This window comes from Phaenicophaeus curvirostris, chromosome 9 (assembly GCF_032191515.1).
Source record: "Phaenicophaeus curvirostris isolate KB17595 chromosome 9, BPBGC_Pcur_1.0, whole genome shotgun sequence".
NCBI classification, from domain to species: Eukaryota; Metazoa; Chordata; class Aves; order Cuculiformes; family Cuculidae; genus Phaenicophaeus; species Phaenicophaeus curvirostris.
Window position 1 is genome coordinate 12,155,539 of NC_091400.1, and position 24,078 is coordinate 12,179,616.

Sequence of the window (24,078 nt, forward strand, 5' to 3'; positions counted from 1 at the left end):
GGGGGAAATAAGAGTTATTTAAGACTTGGCTTAGAAGCCTGGAGAACGTGTTTCAGTCTGAGACCATAGAATGACAGTTGCATAGAATACTTGCAATTTATTTATCCTCCAAAGTCCTTAGGGGAACTAAGAGAAGCAGGAAAGTAGCTGAGGAGATGCTGTCTGTTCAGAGAGGTCCTTCCACTTGGACTGTAGTGACTGTCCCAGAGTCAGAGACGAGAGCAGAAGGCATCCAGGTGTTACCAGCCCAGCCTGAAGAGGGAGGTGTGACACCATGGATGTGACAGGGACTCCCAAATCTGACATGAAAGTAAACTGAAGGCAAAGTCCACTATTTGTTTTGCTGTGGGTCACACAGAACATCACTTGCAGCCAGCAGGAGACCTGCTTTTCAGCAGCTGCTGATGACAGACATACAAGTCAACTACAGGTTTGTCAGGGTCACTGTAAGTAAATTCTCTTCCATTTCTTTCTGCAGCGTCTTATTCTTGCGGCGGCCTGATTTCAAATTCCTCTGGGACACTGCAGAGCCCCTTCTACCCTGGAAGTTACCCAAACAACACTGACTGCATCTGGGAAATACAAGTAGAGAACAATTTCCGCATCATGCTCACATTTAGAGATATCATGTAAGTAAGACATTGATTCACTGGGCAAATAACAAACTCAAAACTTACCTGAGAAATCTGAAAACTTCCTTGGAACAGGCAACCTTCCTAGTTCTAAAGGTACATTCTATAATGTCCAGCAGCTGGAAGACCAGAACAAAATCTGGATTATTGTGGTATTCTCTCCTCATGGTTTTCTGCTACATCTACAAATGAAACCCCTTCTGTGAAAACTTAAAGTGCTGAATGGTTTTATCATGTGTCAGGCAGTTAAATCAGAGTTTCTGAAGCGCGTTTGACAAGGTTTTGACATTTGCTCACCAGGATGCAAAGCGACGGATGCCAGTTTGACTATGTTGAAGTCTACGACGGGCCCGTGCATTCTTCCCCACTGCTCGGGAGACTTTGTTCTGGTTCCTTCCACACATACACGTCCTCTTCAAACATGATGACCGTTCGCTTTCACAGCGATTCGAGATACAGCTTCCGAGGGTTTCAGGCTCACTACTCCTCCATTCCAGCAGATCACAACACTAGTAAGTTCCTGGTCCATGTGACAAGCCTGTTTGTTGGTTCTGTTTGCAAAATAAATATTTGTGTACACTTAAAGATGTTTAGGGGAGTGAAATAGTATGCATGAAATATGATGGATTAGTGTGTGAACTGCCTGCCTTCTAAATTAAAGGAAAAAACCAGCATTTGGTTCAATTACAACCTTTAATCATCAATGAATTCCTGAATTCACTACTATATTCTATCTTCTCCTTCTCCCAGCCCTGCTGTGCCTGCCAGACTACATGCGTGCAGTGGTTAGCAGAGACTACCTTCAGTCTCTGGGCTACTCAGAGCAGATGGTCACCCTGAACAATGGTCACTGCAGCCCCACGGTCACATCCCATGAGGTGATATTCAACATCCCCTACAATGGCTGTGGGACGTTACGTGAGGTACGCCTGCCTCTGTTTGCACCGCAACTCAGGACCCACCATGCGAAGCCATGGAAGGAATGTTGTGAGCCACAGTGCTAAGAACTGAAATGGGGAGACCCAGAGGATTTTAACCTGCCATGCTTTAGGGGATCCCCCTGCTTAATAGAAATGAGCGTCCAGGGAGGAATGCACGGGAAAGAGTTACATGAACCTTCTGTGATTTAAAGGAGAGGCAGTGTTTGAAGTGCTGTGCAGGTTCAGGACTGTGTGTTACATGATCAGCACTTTGTACAGATCTTCAATGAGTTTGCTCTACCTTTAACAAAGAGGTTTTTCTCCACTGATTTCTGTTTAATTACATAGAATTGTGGAATCATAGAATCATAGAATGGTTTGAGTTAGAAGGCACCTTAAAGATAATCTAATTCCAACCCCCCTGCCATGGGCAGGTACACCTCTCACTGGATCAGGTTGCTACAAATCCCATCCAACCTGGCCTTGAACACCTCCAGCAGCCACCACTGCTCTGGGCAACCTGGGACAGGGCCTCCCTGTCCTCATCATGATGACTTTTTTCCCAATGTCTAATCTCAATCTTACCCCTTCTATTTTAAAGCCACTCCCCCGATCCTAGCACCACATGCCCTTGTAGTACTACATCAATTTTATTTACAAGGTGTGAGCAGAAAAGACCAACGTAAGGCTTCTTGGTTGTAAGAGTTTAAGATGAGTCTACATTAAGAGGAGACTAATTTTTAAAGAACATGTTACTCTGTCAAAGCTTAGAACATGAAACATAACTAAAATTCATTTCCTCATTTTAAATTATGTGTTCGGAAGGAGAATGATGATACAATCAACTATTCCAACGTGATCAAGGTTGCATCTTCTGGGTACATAATCAAGAGGAAAAAGGATATTCACTTCCATATCAGCTGCAAAATGCTCGAGAACACATGGGTACAAGTAATGTATGTTGCTGAGGATATCATAGACATGAATGAAAATCAGTTTGGAAGATACGACATGAATATCACATTTTATGATTCCTCATCATTCTTGCGGCAAGTGCACGACTTCCCTTACTACATTGACTTGAACCAAAATCTGTATCTTCAAGCTTATCTTCACAGCTCCGACCCAAATCTGACCGTGTTTGTGGATACGTGCGTGGCATCACCTGATCCTCACGATTTTAACACTCTGGCCTATAATATAATTGAGAATGGGTAAGAGCTTTCTCAAGTCACAGGAAGCATAGCTGTAACCCCCTTTCTGCATTTATTAAAAAGAACAGAGCCAATCTGAACTGGTTTGGATCTCACCATCAACAGGCTTTTAAAAGTGTCTTTGGGTCTTTATTTTTAGAGGATGAGCCTGGAAATAAGCAATTGCATTTAGACCTTACTAACATTTCATTTCACTTCCTTCATCCTTGTCCTATATGCAAAGTTCAGAGTAGTGGGAGTGAGGTAGATGAGCTGAGACAGTGAAAACTGGCAGCAGGAATCTAGCATCCTAGGTGTTAAATATTTTAATAAAACCAGGTCGAGCATTTTTTTTGTATAGCATGGACATTAGTAAGAGTCTGTTCTCGCCTCTTCAACTCCTGCAGTCTCTTTGTCTAGGGAAAAAAAAGAGTTGCCAATTCTCTAGCTGTTTCATAGGACTCAAAAAAGTCTCTATTTAAAAGTCTACACTGTGCTATGAAAGTTGCACTTTTATCCTGTTGTGTTCTTAGCACCTGCCTCTGATAGTAATTTATTCTATTATATTTATTTATATGTATTTTTGCAGCAAAGTGCATGTGCGAATCCATGAATGCCAATTCTCAATGCCGTTTTGTTCTAGATGTGCTAGAGATTCCTCCTATGCCACGTACTACTCCCCCAACAGCCACTGTGCCCGGTTTGCGTTCAGTGCCTTCGAGTTCCTCAGCCGGCACCCATCAGTGTTCATGCGGTGCGAGCTGGTGGTGTGCCGGCTGCGGGACTACTCCTCCCGCTGCTACCGGGGCTGCGTCAGCAGGGCCAAGAGAGACACAAGTTCTGCCGAGGACAGAGTGAACGTGGTGGTTGGACCGCTCCAGCTTCGGGAGGGGGCTGCTCAGAGCAGGAGCACGGGTAAGGTCAAATCGGTGTCTCTCGTATTTGCTCCTAAGACTGCTTAGGGCTTCATGAAAAGCTGTAGCTCTGCATTCTGACACTTTGCACTGAATTCTGCTTTTACTAACTTCATCATAGAACGGGATTGCTTGGCTGGCCCAAATGCCTATAAACCTCTCTTTCTTTCAACACCTTGTAACTCCCCTGTTTTCACCTGAATGTACCAATAGCGCAACAGCCTTGGCTGTCTCAAAATAGAGGCAGTGTGCGACCCATCTCAGTGCTGTACTTCCACTGCACCAATTAGCTCCGCTCTGCTTGTGTAACATGATGACCAAGCTGAATGCAAACTCACAGCCTTCTTGAGAAACATCCCACTCCCTCAGTTGTCTTCTGCTTATGAAGTTTGCTTGGTTAAGTTGCCATTCCTGCTGATAGAAATCCTGTTGAAATAGTTTAAAGCAGTGACTCTGTAAGAAGTCATTGTATTTCTGACTGCTCTGGGAATCACCTCGTGGAACGCAGCAGTTCTTGGTGCCCCAGTCTTTCATACACTGAGATCAGATCCCTCTGCCTTCACTCGCAGGGCTGGACTCTCCTCTGCCTCCTTCCCAGGCAGTTCCCGCTGATAAAACCCTCACCCCGGTCGTTGCTGCTCTCGCCGTCCTGGCAACTGTCGTTTTCGTTCTTGCTGGTTTGCTGGTGAGGCCCGCACTGAAGAACCCACTGTCACACGGGGTAATATGAGATCGAAGGCCAGCGTCATTCACTCTGTGACTGCCGGGCAAACATCACATATTACCAGCCACCACAATGCTTCATTGACAACAGCCACGAGTGCCATTTGTGAGGAGCTCTGATATCTTTATCTACAATGAATCCTAGCCTGTCACAAAGCTTTAAAATGCCTTTGTAGTCCTAACACCCCTTAAATGATTAGAAAATAATCATAGAATCATAGAATCATAGAATGGTTTGAGTTGGAAGGGACCTTAAATTTCATCTAGTTCCAACCTTCCTGCCATGGGCAGGGACACCTTCCCCTACCCATGGGCATCACAATGCCAACATCCATGTCACGAAGTGTTTGGTGCAATCATTATCTCCTTTCCCTCCTCTTTATTCCCCTTCTCACACCCTTTCAGGACCACTTATCCAATGCCTCGAAATTCTGTGAGTTGGAGAAAAACTATGAATGAGGCATCGATAAATATTTCAAGGTTTATTAGAAGAAAGGAAGATCTAATTTGGGGAGAAGCAATAGGTCATGTCTGGAAAGGAAGTGTAAAAATTGATCTTATCGTGGCACCTGGAATTCTAGCTCTACAATATTCTAGTTTTTCTGAGCATTGTTCTTAATATCAGATCTCTCAGTGAAACATTGATGGATCTATGCATAGATTTCCAAGCTGAAGCAATCTGTTGTGTGAGGAGCGTAGTTTAAAATCAAAGGAACGAATGTTTACAAAGAAGTAATTCTAGTCTGTCTTTCAAACTAACATCTCTGTAATTAAAATACAAATGATTTTTTACTGTCTTGAAGAGTGTGGTCTATTGGATTAAAAGTTCACCAGGAGACGGACTGAGCCCCACTTCTGAAATACATCAGGAATGTCTCAATATCTCAATGTAAGCTTCAAAAGGAAGAAACTCATTTGTTTTCCTTCTGCACATGCAAATTTACAGAGATACTTGGCCCAGGGAAGCCGGACTGCTGACACTTGGGTCAGAAATGCCATTTCTTTTGGCTTCCATTACGTCCTCCTGACGTGTCACACACACAAGCAAAATAACCCACGTTGTCCAGGGGTCTCCTGTCTTTCTGCATCCCCCATCTCTGTGTTCCCTCCAAAGTGGGTGGCTGAGTCCTCGAGCATCACCTCCCACCCAAACAGGCCCCACATCCACTGCTGCTCCCACAACACTGCCAAAGGTGAAGACCTCACAGTTAGTGACAAGAGTTTCCCCTGTGTGCCAGCAAAGGATAACTGTCCCTTACAGCCAGGCTGTTTCCCCATGTTGTTGGAGAGAGATCTTCCCCCCCCCGCCCAGTTTTGGACCTTCTGCCCCTTGGTTGTACTTTGAAACACTTCTGCAATCTGCTGTGAGGAGGTGTGAGGCATCTCTGGTTTGTGTGAGTGCTGGGCACACCTCTGGGTGTGTGGCTAGGCTCATCATTTTCACGGAGTCAAGCTGTAAAGGGCTGGTAAACAAAGGAAAATCCAGTAGCGAAAGGAAAACCAATGTCCAAAGCTGAAAGGGAAGTCCTTGAAAGACTCCTTGGGTCCTCATTGATGACAGATTTGCAAAGATCAGGAACATAAAAGCACAGAAACCATCATGCCCTGAGGGATCTTGAAAAAGGTCCCCAACATTTTAAGAGTAATTACCATTGCTTTTTTCACTCTTGTCATTCCTATTATCTCCTTATGACACTCATCTGCTCCTGAGATCCCTACTTACAGCACTGGTCTCCTCCTCATTCCACATTGTGGCTGTTGTCCTCAAGAACACTTCAGCCTGTTTCCCATCAAGCTGTTAGGTCTGGGCTTCTGCCACCATCCTCTGTGCCAGCCACCCCCGTACCTCAGCCACAGGCACTTCTCCTCACCCAGAGCACCAAACACACAAGCTGGAATTTGCTCAGCACCACCATCTCAGCCCAGCTTCTCCCCAACAGAAGGTTCCCTAACTTGCCCAGGCAATCCCTTCTCTTGCTCAGTGAGACTCACTGTTGGGGTTCGCATCACTGTTGAAAAGGATTTTCATAATGCCCACCCTCAGTTCTCACTGCTGCCATTCATGGCCATTAGTTCCTTTCCTGTCCTCTTGGCCATCAGTAATCATTTTTCTCCCCTTCTCTACAGGTGTATTTTACCTGTTTGGTGTTTTTTTCCATTAATTTTTCACTTCTCTAGATTAAACAAATCCAAATTCAAGAGATACTGAACTGTTAAATGTGTTTTGTTTGCAATATTTAAGGCTGAATCACACAATCTGATCTAAAGCCTTGTTGAGTCATTTGAAGGTTTCCTATTGATATACAATCTAAACCAGGCAAACCTCATCCAAGAGATTAAATCTCAGTCAGGAGACTTTTCAGGTCTCACCAGAACATCATTTAAATGCTGAAGAACATTTCAAGTCTCCTTTCAAGAAGGAAGAATTTAGTTCCATTTGTAATGATTCCAGTGGCAGGGGGGTTGGAACTGGATGGGCTTTAAGGTCCCCTCCAATCCAAATCCTTCTGTGAAAGCCAGGCCTCCTTCCCAAAGTGCTGGCTCCTAGTCACAGGCTCGGGAAGGCAGCTGGGAAGCCCCAGCTGCAAAAGGGTGGCCAAAATCTGTCACTTCAGTTTCTTCTAGAGCTCCTGGGCAATGTGCATTTGAAAGCTGTGCACTGTACAGGTAGAATAAACACTTGACTTGAGCCTTGCCAGTGCAGAACAAGTCATCTTTGTTTCACAGAAGCTCACTGGATTCTCTAAGGAACTTATTGTTTAGGGAGACAAGTGGGCTGCTCTCGGCCAACACTGCAAGCATTGATCCAAGCATCACATGAGATGCTTCCCGAAAGCTGTACAGTCTGGCAGCTGGGGTGACACTTCCAGATCAAGCTGAAAATTAACTCTTTGAGATGCAGCCTGGAATTCCTACTGTCTTGAGGGGTTCCTGGCACTGCAATTTGAATTCTACTTTTTTCCACTTTCTAAGAAGGCTCAAAAGGCCGTGTGTTTGCACTGCCTTACATGTGCAAACCCACACTGCGAGCAACACCACTGTGCAGACAACAGCCCATGTCTCTCTCTTATGTGCACTTTGGTCCTCCTACATCCAAGCCACTGAGGACTCATGCAGGGAGGAAAGTTTCCTAATTAATTGATGTAGTTAACCTGATTGTTTCTTGTGATTTATTTTTTCTACCTATTCATCTTCCCTATGTTGTTAATAACTCATTCATCATCTTTCATAAGTAACTCATAAAACAAGCTTGCTCAGCATCACTTCTATTTCCTGTATTATTTCCCGTAAATATGTACCAAGACATGATGCGGATTTGCACCAAAATCTGGTACAGCCAGCAGCAGCAATCTCAGAAATCAAAAGCCAGAGCTTTGCTACAGGAATTCCTCAAGGAAAAGCAAAGTGCCAGGCCCAGTCTCTTTGCTTCTTCAGAGGAACCATGCAAGGGCCCTGCTGAAATCCTTCTAAAATGGGATAAAAAGTCCTTGAGTTTATGCAGGCACAAGTCCCAGTGTATTCTACAGAGAAGCAGTTGTGAATTTCTCTTTTTTTAAAATTGAATGCTACTCATTAGGAATATCTGAAGGAGTGAATACATTGAAATCCATGGAAACAGCAGCTCAGGGTGTTCTGTTTCTTCTCTCCTCTTCTCTTCTTTTAATTTGGGTACTGATTGGGTTGGGGTTTGGCCATTTATGTGCTGGGGTTTGTGTCTGTGCAATTTTTTAATCAGAAATTTATTGATTATGCACATTCAGAGATGACTCAGAATCAAAATCCTCAGAAATTTTCACTGTCTCCCCATGCTTTAAATAGAAATGTAGCTTTCACAGATGGGTCTTATTTCTTCAGTGAACAAAACTGACAAAACATTCAGTCAGACTGTGGGTTTCAATCATTCATCTCTGTTTACTACTGCATTGATATTACTATTAAAATCTAAATAAAAGTCATTTAAAAGCACTATTAGTCAACCTCACTCCCCAGCAGCCCCAATGCCCCAGAAAGCCACTCCCTTCTTCATGATAACAAATGCTTGAAGGGTGCTGGAGGCCATCACTTGCACTGGTGGTACCTAGTGTGACCCCTACCCATGATGTCTGCTGAAAATGAAGGGATCTCCTAGAAGCTGAGAAAAATCTCCTTATTGAGACTGTATTATTGCCCACATGAACATGAAAAGCAGGAAAACTTCAAGAATGCAGCACATGCCAAGATAAGCAACCTGTGTTCACCCTGGGTTGACACAAAGCCTTGGCTGGACACCAGGATGAAATAACCCACTGAAATGTGAGCAGAGCCAAGGTCACCGGTACCCATTGACACTGGCAGAGCCTTCATCTCTGACGAAGATTTTCCCTCACAGGGTTCACAGAGGTGGACTGAATCTTCCAGGGGCTGGATGGTGACACCTTTATCTCAGGACAATTCTCCTCTGGGACAGGTGCCCAGACCCAGCACCCAATACTCAGTTTTGTCCCTAGAAGGTGGTTCACCTGTGAGGTTTCCAATTTAATTACCAATAAATTCACCTCTGTTTGAACATTAGGTAATCTGGGATGCGATTTACTTCACCTGGGCTTTGCCCTTTTCTCCATACATTCCCCAGCATGCAAAAATACCTTTGACTTCAGAACTTTCCAAGATTGAAGTTAGTGCAATGACTGGCAGAGAGAAAACATGGAAAAAGAACGTATTGAAGGAATATGCATATTAATTACAATTGAGAATATGTCTGGGCAGGTAAGCAACAAAGATTAGGATGCTACACAGCTACACGGGTAACATCAGCACTGAATACACAGCGTCACAGGTCTTAACAGGAGCAAGTAGCCAGGCACATACCCTGGGTCTCCAAACCTCAGCAGAATATTGCACTTCCAGACCCAAACCATACCACAAACCTGTACAACCGCTACTCACCATCCTTTGGTGCACACACTTTGCACCCAGTCCCCTCATGACCCCAGGCATCCAGGTATGCGTGTGTGTCCTCTTTATGGACCCTACAAAAGCACCACCTCACCCAGAGGCGCTCGCTTCCCAAGGACAGTGCCTGGCTGCCCTCCAGTGGCAGGAGCCCTTGGACCAGCTTCACACTTTCCCATTTCTTGTGGCCCCTTCAACGATGTTAGACCCAAATCCTCATGGCAATCGCACCACTACAGGTTTCTACAAAAATTAGGTGTTTAAATGCCTTTTGTGAGCTCCTTTTATTTGATGGTGGTGAAGTTGCCCAACCAGGACTGCAGAGCAGCACAGAGAACTCGTCCTTGTTGTCAGGTGTCCTGTAGTGAATAAGACACATACACATATATTTGTGTGAGGACCTCTGTGTCTGTATTTCACAATGCAAAATACACATCAATATTCATATCCAGTCTGAAAAATCTGGAAAATGCTGTTTCCAGGGAGGGGTGGCTTTGTCAGTGCAGCAAAACTTCACAAAGCTGAACCCCCAGCCTGCAGGGTAAAACTGTTACAGGAGAGACAAACAGCACTTGTTCTCCGTGAGTGGATTTGGACAGATTTCTCTCAGGAGATGTTCTGGGAAACAGACCACAAAGGTCAGCCCTGCTGTCATCACCGCTGTTCCTGCCACACAGGATTACTCTGCTTGCTTAGCTTTGGATTGAGGATTTATCGCCTCCTTTTTGACGACACCTTCAATATCCATGACAGGAGCTGCAGTGTTTAATGTGGAGCCCGGGTGTTCTTTGCCACCTACCATTACCCATTAGCTGCACAAACCTTCTGCCCTTGCTCACATTCGTGCCTGCAACCGTTACTTCTTTGATGTGGTGTAAAACAGCCTAAGGTGAGCTCAGCTTCACTAGGCAAGAGCTGGGGAACAGAATTGTCAGTCCTTCATGTGTTCGCTGGGTCTAACAGCTTCTTTGGGTCCTGTCTTACAGAAGAGACTGAGGGATGCTGAAAAAGCAAACCGCAACGCTTCTTTGTATTCGAGCAACTGGCATTCAGCCATGTTCCCCATGTTTTCCTGCCCCAATGCCCAGGCCCCAAACAGAGGGGCCATGAAATGCCACTGATTAAGAGTTTAGCTTATAAACAGAAGATGTGCCAACAACCCAATAATGAGATCTATGTTCTTGCTTTCCATGAGCACCCATGCTCCAGCTGCATGGGATTTCTTGGGCAACCACCTACACTGCTGAGCCCTCTGTTTGGCTGAGCCACAAGACCAACACCTTAGCTACTTCTACAGGACTCTGCACCTTGAGAGACAATGTTGTTGGAAGCCCAGCAGCTGGCAGGTTCATTGTAAGCTGGACACGAAGCGCAATGAAATGGCACAAGCACATCAGACTTCTGGATCTTCCACGTGACGTCATTCAGATCCAAATCTTTAAACCTAGAGCACTTAGACTTGGGTCAAATCACAAGATATAAAGAATTTGTTTGTCTTTTTTTGAGAATAAATTCTTCATGAGGTTTCTTTGCCCTTCAAAAATGTTTGAATAAATAGCTTAATTGCTGTCGGGAAAGACACCTGGTACATCTTGTCCTGTTCAGACCCCGCTTGGAGCTATTTGGATAGAAATGTATTGATAAGGATCTACCATAAAGCCACGTATTCACTTCAGGAAATGACACTGAATTAATGTAATCCGCACACGGATCTAGGAGCTTAGGTACTTGACATGACGGGCTTTGTTCAAGAAGGAATGGTGATGGTAAGTACATGGGTGTCTTGATAGGTATCGCACACCATACTGAGTTAAGAAAATAAGAAAAGCATTCATGGAGTAACGAAGTCATCAAACTTCCTTTGGCAACTTCATGGCTAGAAAGAATCATTGAGATTTTCCCCACTGTGCCCCATCATTGTTCACCATTTTCTTGAGGACCACAGCAGATCAGTGTAGTTCCCTGCACAGTGCCCCTTTACTTCAGTCTGTACAGAACAGGGCATGGCAGTTGGCCGTGCCCTTCTGTTTTTACACACAGATTCCTTGACTTGCATGGTTTTAGCTTGATTTAGCCCCTTGGCCTTACCTTGCTCTGTTTCTTTGGTTGCTGTAGTTCAGGAATTGTCCTTCTTTACGTCCAAATCATGCCTTGGCCAACAGCTTTCATGGCTCTGTAGGATGTGAGTGTGAGAGAGAGAGAATTGAGGATCTGAAACACACTGGAGAAGCCTCGTCCCACATTAAAGAGGAATCAGAGAAATACAGAAAGGTGTAGAAACCTCATCTTACAGGAATATCTGACCTTCGGTAGAGACTTTCTTCATGTTTTTAGGATGCTAATCTTCTTTTGGCACAGTTCTCACACCAATTTAATCTGGTTTAGTATGGTTGCAAGTTAGAAACTGACTTAACTGGAGGTACAAAAATTCTTACCAAACAGCCTAACCTTCGAAACTAAACCACTGCTTCCTGGAACAATAACATCATCAACTCATGGCCACAAAGGTGCCTGGGGAGTGTTTGGGAAGATCCCAAGAGCCAGTCCAGAACAGCACCATCGGGATCTACTTATCCGGGTGTCTGAATGTACACTGCAAAATGAAAATACACAGTAAATCACTTCCTTGGCATTGATCTGGAAGTTCAGGAAGGAAGATCAAATTTCACAGCACACCCCTTTGGTGTCAACCAGAACTCATCTCCTATAAATTCTGGAATCACATTGGGTTAGAACAGACAACCACAATGAAAATGGACTTTCATGTGAGTCTCATCTGGACACTTCTGTTGAGTGCTGCTCTTCTATCTGAACCAGGTACCATGTCTGATGTGTTTCCATGCTTGCGGGGAGGTGTTACAGACAGCATTAGTTACTAAGACAGCCTGGCTTACCGGGAAGTGGCAGCAAAGGGTCTCTTAGAATATTGCTGGCAAGATCTGTACCATCAAACTGATGGTTTCCTTTGTCTTCTCATTCAAAGATTCAGATCAAAGCCGTAGGTTGTATTCCAAAACACAACCCATGGAGGTTATGGGCTAAGAAAGCTAAGGAATGTTTTCTCTGTTTCCCTTCCTCGAGGGGAATAGCTTGGGAAAGTTGTTCTCCAAAAGTTCTTCTTCTAACATCCTAGTTTTGAGTTTAAATTCTCTATGCTGTACATTTAAAAATGTAGAGAGAGAAAAAGAAACACAAAGAGCCTGTCAGACCCAGCTGGGAATATCCATTACTGCAGTGCCACTCTCCTTCAAATGTCAAAGAAATATAACCCCAAACCTTCCTTATCATCTTGCCAATTTGAATGAGGTACATTAATCTTTAATTGTCAGCATGGGCACCTCGAATAAAGTCTTGTCAATCCCTTACAAAAAAAGATTCATTTCACGAAGTGTAGATTAAAGGGTTGGCTACGTTGAATCATTTATAAGGCGATAGCAAAGGTAGCCCAGAGGGAAGTTCAGCATCAGAGAGGACTGAGCTGCATTTCAAGAAGGTGGTCAAATCCCAGCCGTGTAATCTTTGTGCCTATGCAATACATTCACTTTTATCTTTGATTTGACCTGGTGTGGGCTGGATTAACTTTGACTTGAAAAATCACTTAGGATGCTGTCTTGCAAACTCAAGATTTAGTTTCCCTGCTGCATTCTCACAGGTAAAAGTCTGTGACAGTGAAGAGCCTGAAGAGCAGAGCTAATTTGAAGGAAAAGAAAAAAATGCCAAACTGAAATCTCTCCTGATTTTAGTGAGTAAATGAGGCACAGCTTTTCAGAGCATGCTAATTCTGGCAGAGTGAGGATATTCTTGTTAAAAGCTGCCATTTAAAAGCACCACCTTGACTCCTGGCAGCCTAAAATAGTTTTCCTTTTGGTGCCTATATGTAGATTTGCGAAGGTTTTTATGTGACTAAAAGTAGAGATCATCAAGCCCTCGCTCTATGTTTGTATTCTATTTGGGGAGGGCTTTTCATCCCCTGGGGTCTGAACCGTCATGCCATGGTCTCGTTTAATCAAACACCAAGTTTTAAATACTTTTAGCAGTGCATAGTTCATTCTTCACAGCAACATGGAATGGTTTGGGTTGGAAGGGACCTTAAAGATCACCTAATTCCAAATCCCCTGGCAGGGGCAGGGACACCTCCCACTGGACCAGGCTGCTCCAAGCCCCATCCAACCTGGCCTTGAACACCTCCAGGCATGGAGCAGCCACTACTTCAGCCTGGGCCAGGGCCTCCCCACCCTCTGTAAAGTATTTCCTCCTAATACCTTCACCGCGGAGTCAGACAAAGCTGGGCTTCCCATGCAGACCCGAGCGGGTGTTTGCAGAGAGCTGTGTGAGCTGACATGTCGGGCTGTCAAACAAAACAGCCTTCATGGTCTGCACAGGCAAATGGTCCCCAGTCCCCAGCTGTTCTGGGAATCCTCAACCTTTATTTTCTGTGCTGCCATGAAATAGGTCCTCTACAGTCATCTATGATTCTATGATCTACCGAACCATGAGGAAATGAGCACATCCTTCCAGACACAGGGAGGAACCGCAGGACTGCTTTGAAAACACCATGCGCCAGCTCTTACTGTATCTCACTCTGTTAACACATACTGGGTACCATCTTGCAGCAAAACGTCAAATATACCTGGAATTGTGATGTGCTACAGCAATGTTAATGTGTTTTCTTATCTGCCACAGCGAGTGGTAACTGGTGGAACTCATCTGGAGGTCAAACCATATGGGACAGATTTTCAAAATGGATAAAAGAGAAATTTGGACGCGCAGGTAAGAGGGCAAGAGATGTTCCTGGGTGTGAACATACCTAGCAGTACTGTAGAGATAGATGAGCTGTCTCTGAGTGAGCTGGTTATCTCTCCAGCACAACAGTAATTACAGCAGTAATCTGCTGTGACAGATGAGGTCCTGTATGCAGCAGAAATGTGTGAACCACACTGCTCTGGGCTCTACTGCTCAGCTCCCTGCCCTGTACTTTCTGTACACTGCAGACCTTCCCCAGTAACCCCTGGGTACTGTGGACACAGCAACACTGGGCAGCCCACCCCTGCAGAGGTGGAGATGTGATCTTAGATGGAAGAAGTTTGCATATCCTGGGAATGAACAAATCGAGATGCTTACCTGTCAGTTCTGGGTTTAGTTTCAGAAGAGCCACAGCTGCGTCTGGTGTCTGGAGGGGACCGATGTGCCGGGAGGGTTGAAGTGTACTACAACGGCAAATGGGGGACAGTCTGTGATGATCACTTCAATATGAGCAGCGGCAGCGTCGTATGCAGACAACTTGACTGTGGTGAAGTTGTTTCTGTCTTGCGGTGGTCTTACTTCGGCTCTGGCAGTGACGACATCCACCTGGATGATGTGCAGTGTAGGGGAACCGAATCTCACCTTTGGGACTGTCAGCACAGTGGATGGGACACACATGACTGTGGGCACAATGAGGACGTCAGCGTCATCTGTTCAGGTAAAAAAATTGGTTATGCATTCTTAAAAATTCTCTTTGGGTTTTCCTGTTGACCACAAATGCATAAAACATCAGAGTAGAGCTTGGAAATCAGACTAGAGGAGAACTGTGTGCATGTGGACACTCCCTGCATTTAGGCTGGTCTGTTTGGTCAAGGAAAAAAAGGATGTCCTGGATGCAATAGCAAAAGCAGTAGCAGCAAGCACTGAGAATGAAAATGGGGAAAAAAACGCAGTTCAGAACCACTTTAGTCAGTTCTGACTACAGGCATTCCCCAAACAGGAAAGGCAACCAGTTAAAAGGAGATAAAGGCACATCCAGGTGTGCACCAGGCAGGTCTGAAACAAAAATAGAAACTAATCCTCTTGTCATAAACAGTTGAAATCAAAGGCTGCATAGCTAGAAGTAGCTTGTTTTTGAAGTAATATAAATAACTGCACAATAAAAGTAAATTCTTGCTTTCTCCCATGTTCACAGATGCAGCACGTTCCACAGCTACACCGACAGGTAAGGCAGGGCTCTCCAGACACGAGTCCATCTGCTCTTCACAGTCTCTCAGAGAATAATTGGCAAGTGAAAAATGACACAGTTACAGCTTTGGCAGACAGCATTCTAGTTAGGTGCATGCTCCAAATTACTAGTTATTGCTCTAAGTTAACAGTTATTCATCCCCTGTAACATTATCTCTGCTCTTTGGATCGCTGGTAGGAACCGTATTGGCCACTATTCTGTTACCAATTAGGGGAAATATCAGGCGAGCCAGAACACTCCAGTTCTATGCTCCTGACTCCCCCTTTACCATTCCTAAAAAAATCACAGCACCCCAGAACCATTAAAGTATGGACATGACTTATCTTTCCTGTGTTTTTTAAGTGTTGAGTTAATTACTAATGCTCTTCACAACATGCAGCCACAGAGGATCGGGTGCTAAAACGCAGGTTTTGATCATGTGTAGCCCAGAAGTGAAAGAGTGGTTTCCAAAATCATTTCTTCTCAAGACTTGAACCTGCAAGCTCCTGCTGCAGTAGTCCTGAACCGTGGCTGCACACCCTGCACATCTTTCCTGCATGGAAGGCACCACTAGCAAATATCTCTGGAGTGCATTTAGAACTGCCATTAACTGACACTATCAAAGGTTACAGTCTGGTACATTAACATAGAACTGTTTGAAACCTAACCGTAAACTCACTGAGGTCAGAAAAGTCCTCTAAGATCATCCAGTCCAACCATCAGCTCAGCCCCACTCTGCCAGCTAAGCCCTGTCCTGAAGCGCCATTGCCACATGCTTTTCGAAGTCCTCGAAGGATGGAGACTCCACCACTGCCCTGGGCAGCCTCTGCCAGGGCTTCACTACTCTTTCAGTAAAGAAAGTTTTCCTAATATCCAATCTAAACCTCCCCTGGTGCAACTTGAGGCCACTTCCTCTCATCCTATCCCAGGTTACTTGGGAGAAGAGACCAGCACCCACCTGATGTTTAAATTAGTTCACCAGTGTCTCAGTTCTCATGACCATTGCTGCAGTTCACTAATAATTCATTTGCTCTAAGTTCCAGCAACCACCAGGGAACCCCAAACGTCCACTTCTGCATCAACCTTTTCCACAGCCAGCACTGTTATAACACCTACCACAGAACCCCAGACGTCGGCTGGCAAAGGCAAGGGAAAAACCAAACTGCTAATGTCATGTGCGGATATTCTGAGTAATACATGCTATTTGTGTAGAGCAGACAGGTGGAACAGTGGGAATTCAGTGAAAATATTTAATAGCTCTGCTTGTAATTAGCCTTGGAAGAGCCAATGGCCAACATCATCTTCATTTCCATAGGAAGATGTGGTTGGAAGTAAAAGGGGCATGTGATTAAGTTTACCTGCACATACAGTTATTAAGGCTGCATGTATGTGTGATGAGATCTTTACTATTGGTTCATCTGAGGTGCTCCTACCTGGATATTTTCTTCACCTGCTAATAATCTTGCTTAATTTTTCCTGGTCCTTAAGCTGGTGCAGAGGTGGGATGGTGATAAGTTGTGTTATACCCTGCGAAGAGGGGCACTGGTTGCATCACCTCCCCTCCCAGATTCACTGATAACCACTAATGGGAATACATTCTTCTGAGCCGCATTACCAAAAGTTCAAGTCCAAGGGACTGACTTGCCTGAAGTATTCATGATTTCACAGGTCCTTGAAATATGTTTTCTTTTACACGGTGGTGTTTCTGTTGAGTAATGAATTGCCTCACCCTCCAGCCACCTCTGCAGGCTCCACCTCTGCACCCAGCTCAAGCCCAGCAGAGACCGAGACACCGTCTCCTCCAGGGACCTCAGCAATCCTACAGACCGAGACGCCGTCTGCTCCAGGGACCTCAGCAATCCTAGAGACCGAGACGCCGCCTGCTCCAGGGACCTCAGCAATCCTAGAGACCGAGAAGCCGTCTCCTCCAGGGACCTCAGCAATCCTAGAGACTGAGAAGCCGTCTGCTCCAGGGACCTCAGCAATCCTACAGACCGAGACACCGTCTGCTCCAGGGACCTCAGCAATCCTACAGACCGAGACACCGTCTGCTCCAGGGACCTCAGCAATCCTACAGACCGAGACACCGTCTGCTCCAGGGACCTCAGCAATCCTAGAGACCAAGACACTGTCTGCTCCAGGGACCTCAGCAATCCTACAGACCGAGACACCGTCTGCTCCAGGGACCTCAGCAATCCTAGAGACCAAGACACTGTCTCCTCCAGGGACCTCAGCAATCCTAGAGACCGAGACGCCGTCTCCTCCAGGGACCTCAGCAATCCTAGAGACCGAGAAGCCATCTGCTCCAGGGACCTCAGCAATCCTAGAGACTGAGAAGCCGTCTGCTCCAGGGACCCCAGCAATCCTAGAGACCAAGACACTGTCTGCTCCAGGGACCCCAGCAATCCTAGAGACCGAGAAGCCATCTGCTCCAGGGACCTCAGCAATCCTAGAGACCGAGACGCCGTCTGCTCCAGGGACCTCAGCAATCCTAGAGACTGAGAAGCCGTCTGCTCCAGGGACCCCAGCAATCCTAGAGACCAAGACACTGTCTGCTCCAGGGACCTCAGCAATTCTAGAGACCGAGAAGCCGTCTCCTCCAGGGACCTCAGCAATCCTAGAGACCGAGACGCTGCCTGCTCCAGGGACCTCAGCAATCCTAGAGACTGAGAAGCCGTCTGCTCCAGGGACCTCAGCAATCCTAGAGACCGAGAAGCCATCTGCTCCAGGGACCCCAGCAATCCTAGAGACCAAGACACTGTCTGCTCCAGGGACCCCAGCAATCCTAGAGACCGAGAAGCCATCTGCTCCAGGGACCTCAGCAATCCTAGAGGAAGGTGAGGCATTCTTGCACACAGAAAGTCACCCCCAAAGCACAAGGCAAATCTCGTTCTTTATCCCCCCAACAACGGCCACTTTGCACCTTTCCAAATGACCACTGCATCTCCATGAGTAAAAGAATGCAGTCAGAAGTATCTACTGTCGTTATTATTAAATGAAGGTGAAAGTCCCCTTTTCCAGGAAAAAAAAAAAAAAGTCTATGCATTGACTCACTGTCCTGCAAAGTCCAAATCTACTTTCCTCCATCAAGATTTCAGTTCACTCCTAATTGCTGCCAATCTCTTCTTTTTATTTCCTCAACTCTCTCCTGGGCTCAGTCACGTCTCCTGCACCCACTATGGCCACAGAAGAAAATGCCACGTCAGCTCCCAAAACCACAGCTTATAAAGGTAAGAACAGCTATTCTCTAAGTGCTGCTTAAAATAAATATTCTATTAATCTAGATTTTTCAGCCAGACTAAGGTGTGACCACATAAAACTGTAACATATGCTCAGCAGACAGCTACAAATGAAACTCCCCTGTGAAGGAACTCCCCCCTTTTACAGCATCAGAACTTTAAAAATACCAGGCTGCCAGGACATGTCAGGACTGTATACATTTAACGATTAATATACCTGAGATTTTAGCTTCAAATACAATGCTTAAAATTTTGTAAAGCAAGGGTCCAGATTATTAGGATTTTGTGTGTCTGAGATTCAGAAAAAAAACAGAAGCATTGGGGAGCCCAATCAGATGCTCACACTTCTCTCCCTGGGTCAGACCTCTGCCCCCCAGTTAATTGTCAGGCTGATAACACAGCTTTTTACCAAGCCTGAGACCCAACGCAAGTAACTAGCTCCTCAAATCACACTTGTGCTTGTATTTGCTCCTTGCAACAATTTAATTTCTCATCCTTACAGCCTCCTTTTGTAGCACAGGTGCCTCCCGTGCCTCCACCACAGTCACCAAAGAAAGCAGGACATCAGAAATCCCAGCTATGCTGCAGACAGGTAATGGGCATTTGCACAACATGCAGCATGTTAGAAAAACACGATTATAGGTTTTGGTTAGGAGGGGACATCAGTGCAGATGCCAAGATATGCTGCAAACCCACCATCTCTCAGTGCAGCTGATGAATTTCAGCTGCTCAGTTCCAGCCCACTGGCTTTCTGGCTGCTGAAAGCACCACTGCTGCCGCTGCTGCCTTCAGGAACAGCAAATGCTATGAGCAAAGCCTGCCGCAGGGGAAGCTGGATGGTGCAGGATCTGAGCCACAGGGTCTGAAGGAAACAGTTATCTTTCTTTCTTTTTTTTTTTTTTAAGAAGCGTGGCTGAGGGAAAAGCCACCCAGTCTGTTTTTCTCCATCTGTAACAGTACCTGTCAGGTTTCTAAACAAGTTATAAACCTCCACGCTTGGGTTTTCTTATTCAGACAGTTTGGGATGAGTAGCAGATCCTATACTCCCTATTGAGGATCCCTCAGCTCAGATTTGCCCTCTGGCAAATCTGGCTCAGGATGCTGCAGGGTCCCCTGCTCTCTGGCACAGCTCCCACCCCCAGTGGTGATGCTCACCAGGCAAGGAGATCCAGCACAGAACTGTGGGAAAAGCAGGTGCTGTATTTCAGCGTCAGTCCTGACGGCCTCTCTCTCCCTTCTCAAATGACTCCAGTACCTGTGGGAGAAAGACTTGCAGTCAGATAAGCCAGGAATAGCTGCAATGAACAGCTCTATACAGCCAGAATACTCTTTGTTATTTCACTTTTTTAACTCATTAATAAAGTTGATAAAGCACACCCTACTGCAGCGTTGGGAAACCAGATACAAATGATGTTGCTGCCAAATTCCAACATTCATTTCTATTCTTGTTTCTCACATTCCTTCAGCTTTTCTCACTCTTGGTGAGAGAAGTCTGAAACTTTTTTGATGCTTGTAATGCAAAGCATGAACATGAAAACCCATCTTTGTGCCATGTCAGTGGATGTGGGCAGACTCCCTTTATCCACAAAGCCTGAAGGCAATTAAATTCATCAGGAGCTGATTTCAGTCAGTCAGCCTCACCTGAATGCATTCTTCTTCTCATTTCCATGGTTCTTCCTTCTCACAGCCACTGAAAACACTGCAAAATCATCCATTTCACCCACCTTGCTCACAGAAGGGGATGGTACCTCAGGTCCAGGAGTCTTATCCATTTCACCCACAGAAGGTGATGACACCTCAGCTCCAGGAATCTCATCCATTTCGCCCACTCCACTCACAGAAGGTGAAGGTACCTCAGCTCCAGCAATCCCTTCTACAGCTGCGGAAGGTAAGAAGAGACAATAAAACCATAAAATATAATAGTAATAGTGTTTACGTTTGTTTAAAATTATGCTGGTAGGATTACACTAACTGTGCAATGTCTAAGATCAGTCAGCTGCTAATTAATCATCTCAGTGAAGAAAGAATTCAGCTTCTAAAACCTTCATTTCTAAAATATTGGGCTGTCAAAGCTTGAGAGACGTAGAATTACAAACTATTTGGGGCTTTAAGCTGCTCATACTTTTTGTATCATTTAAGCATCAACACAAGTGCCCAAATACCAGTGCTTTTGTCTAGTCAAAAGTCGGTACTTTACCATGGAGAGCACCAATAAGTAAATCAGATTGTGACATCTTCACCTGAAAGATTAACAATCCTTGCTCTTTCCCAGTCCTGAAGAAGGAGAAAGCAGCACCTGACATGGTACAGAAGCCAGTTCTTTAGACTTTCCCACTCACCCCTGTTGAACTCTCCCTCCAAGGAGATGGATGTTGCTCTGCAGTAATAGGTTTCCTCAACTCTTTCACAGTCCCTTCTCCTCTCCTGATTTCCTGCTTTGCAGCCACTTCAGCGGGTGAAGAGACTGAGCAGTCTCCACACCAGAAATCCCGAGCACAGCCTAGAAAGACAAAGTTACAGCTGCAAAACTAGAAACTGAGTGAGCTCAGGGAAAGCCATGCTGTGTGGAAAATGGATGCAATGAAGTTTCAATAAAGAGGGCTGTGAACACATTGCTTCATTTTCCAATAAATAAGTTTAAAAATTTAAAATGTTTCTTTATCTCACCACGATGTGGTTAGAGGGAGTCAGGCAGAAGTGCGAGGGATAGGTCCATATTTGTTCTCTGCAAAAATCTTCCCCTATTTCCACACTTTTCTAGCAAAATGATAAATCCAGGTGATTTTAACCAAAAATTTAATTCTGGTTCCCACTGATGCTGGGTCCTTACTGCTCATTGTTCCTACTTTTTTTCCTCCCAAAGCTTCAACGGGACGTTCTCTGACAGAAGGTGACTGGGTCACGTCTGCCCCGGCCAGGACGGAGCCGCTCACAGCTGCAGTGTCACTGTCCATGCGGAGTGAAGGTAACAAACCCATGAGCTCTGCATGGTTTAGGGGCTAACCTGTCCTTGTGCTGCATCACAAGGCACTGTTTGGGGCTCCGAAAGCTGCAGTCAGGTTCCTACGAGACAATCCTGGGCACATCTCGCATGCATGTCCCATTCCTACACCCCTCAGCACCTCTCTATGATATGATTAAGTATTAAGAAGATATGATTAGGTATTAAGAAGTCTTAAAGCCAGGATTTCACAAGACAGGGTCATTTTGCATCAGCTGAGCTGGGCCATCCTTATGCACTACATGCTGTCCCCCCTCCTCTGCTATTAGAGCAGGAACTGATGGCTCCAGTAGGCTTTAAACTCCCCTGCAAATCTCTCCCAGGCAGATGTACTTTGCTTCTGAACTTGACAGATACTTTCAAGATCCACAAAAAAATTGCATTGAGATCCATACTCAAAGTTCTTGTATCAGTGATCATTTTCTGTAGTGCCTATAGTGGCTCTTTTAGCTCTCTGCATCCTCCACAGAGCAGCAGAACAGATGGACATCCACCTTAGGACAGTGAAAGGTGCTTCCCACATAAACTCCATTCAGCTCTCTCAAACTTGCCTTAGACCTCACAATTTTCAAGCCTATTCCATTTCATTCAGCTCTCCCCATCATCTCCATCTTTCTTAAATGCGCAATCATGCACTGAGGAGCTGAAGTATCTTCAGTGCCAAGAAGAATAACCAGCTTTCGTGAATCACTGAGAGCAAGATCGGATGGGCTCCCTGAAGCGTTAGCATTACTAATATTCCATTTTTCAACGATCCTTCTGTGCCAGCTGAAAGGATGATTTTTCCTTTGTGCATTGTTTTTCCCTTTCCAATGAACAGCCCATTCCACCTGTCTTTATTCAATTTCAGCTTGCTGATTTCTGACATTTATTCAGTTTACAAAGATCACTTTGAACTCCCAGAGCATATAGCTCTTACCTCGCCTTCTGCCACTGTCTGCACGGTTCAGGTTCAGTGGCCGCAGCTCAGGGTCTCATTACAGGACGGAGGCTGTGGCTGGTGAACACCCACACCATCTGTTGGCCCTAGGTGCTGCAGAACATGATAAACAATTAGCAAGGCAACTAATAATTCCTCTCTTTACAACTTTTTTTGAACACAGGTTGTCTTCTTCAGCCTTACCTGCCCTGTCAGAGGTTCAGAGCTGTGAGTCAGGGCCAGTGGCAGCAGCACTGGGAAGCGTAACACAGATTTGCTTTCTGCACTGCCCATCAGCCTCAGTTTGAACAGTGTTTCATGTTCAAGATCTAGGACTGATCCACCCTCGTTTCTTCAACATTGTCTCAGAAATGAATGCAGAATCATAGAATCCCTAGGTTGGAAAAGACCTTTGAGATCACCAACGCCAGCCATCTCAGTCCACTACTAAATCATATCCCTGAGCACCTCGCCCACCCAGCTTTTAAATCCCAGCAGGGATGGGGACTCCACCACCTCCCTGGGCAGCCTCTGCCAGGGTCTGAGAACACTTTCTGTGATTTTTTCCTGATGTCCAACCTGAACCTCCCCTGGTGCAGCTTGAGGCCATTCCCTCTCATCCCATCACTTGTTACTTGGGAGAAGAGCCCAGCACCCACCTCTCCACAACCTCCTTTCAGGTAGTTGTAGAGAGCAATGAGGTCTCCCCTCAGCCTCCTCTTCTCCAGGCTAAACAGCTCCAGGTCCCTCAGCAGCTCCTCACAAGACTTCTTCTCCAGCCCTTTAACCGGTTTCATTGTCCTTCTCAAAAAACCTTCAGCACAGCCAGGAAGAAATCTCAGTCAGTGTTTTCCTACCTTTTTCCTGCCGTTCATCTCACTTGCAAAAGGGCAGAAGTGAAAGTTCTCCTACTTTGAAGAACATTTTATAGAGCCCTGAGCAGACTTTGCTTCTTGCCTTCCTTACTCCGACTGGGCTGTGCTCCAGCTGAATAAGAGTCGTTTGCACTGCTTTACCCATGCCAGTGGAACTGAGAAATTTACTTCTATTTGCTCGGTGTTCAGAAGTTGAACTTGAATTTCTCAGGCAAGTGCCCTCTTAGCTCCTGTGCAGGCTTGAGGAACCCAGTGCCTGGTGTGTGCGTGGTGTCCTAGGAACTGCTACATGCTTGTGGCTGTCAAGTGCTCTGCCTGTGTCTACTCAACTAAGTATCTGAGCAAACCGTTGAATCTTATTCACGCAGACTGTGTGTGCAGGGCTGTTGTTCAAAGGTTAATGCAAGAAAAAGGCTCCTCCCTTGCTCCAACAATCTCAATATTCCATCTGTACTTGCTGCAGGCACCGTGGCTTGTGCTGAAGTCTCAGGAAAACTCAGTGCTCTCCGATTCCTTTCACTATATTCTTCATCTTACTAAGCACAAAATGCTGACTTTGAAGAGATACAAATATCAATTAATTCCTTTTATTAATCTGCTGAAAGTAAAACGTTTCTTTTCAGCTGCCTGCAAGCACCCTGCAAGAACACGTTAGAGATTATTTAGTTTGTTTCTCTCTGAAAGTGCCCCCCCCCAAAAAAAAATAATTTCAGTTTGATGTTCGTATTTCTGATTAAGGAAATACTTCATTATCTTAAA

The 24,078-nt window shown here is 45.4% G+C and overlaps 1 protein-coding gene across 1 annotated transcript in view; it reads left to right on the plus strand.

Annotated features, from left to right (window-relative positions):
- The window catches only part of DMBT1 (deleted in malignant brain tumors 1), a 65,096-nt gene extending 59,917 nt beyond the window's left edge, over nucleotides 1–5,179 (plus strand). Inside the window, exons 77-82 of the mRNA XM_069864137.1 lie at nucleotides 479–629; nucleotides 933–1,144; nucleotides 1,383–1,555; nucleotides 2,378–2,766; nucleotides 3,389–3,660; nucleotides 4,229–5,179. Coding sequence (XP_069720238.1) covers nucleotides 479–629; nucleotides 933–1,144; nucleotides 1,383–1,555; nucleotides 2,378–2,766; nucleotides 3,389–3,660; nucleotides 4,229–4,389 — 1,358 coding nt within the window. The 3' untranslated portion in view covers nucleotides 4,390–5,179. The remainder of the gene's footprint in view (nucleotides 1–478; nucleotides 630–932; nucleotides 1,145–1,382; nucleotides 1,556–2,377; nucleotides 2,767–3,388; nucleotides 3,661–4,228) is intronic.
- Nucleotides 5,180–24,078: the final 18,899 nt, after the last annotated feature.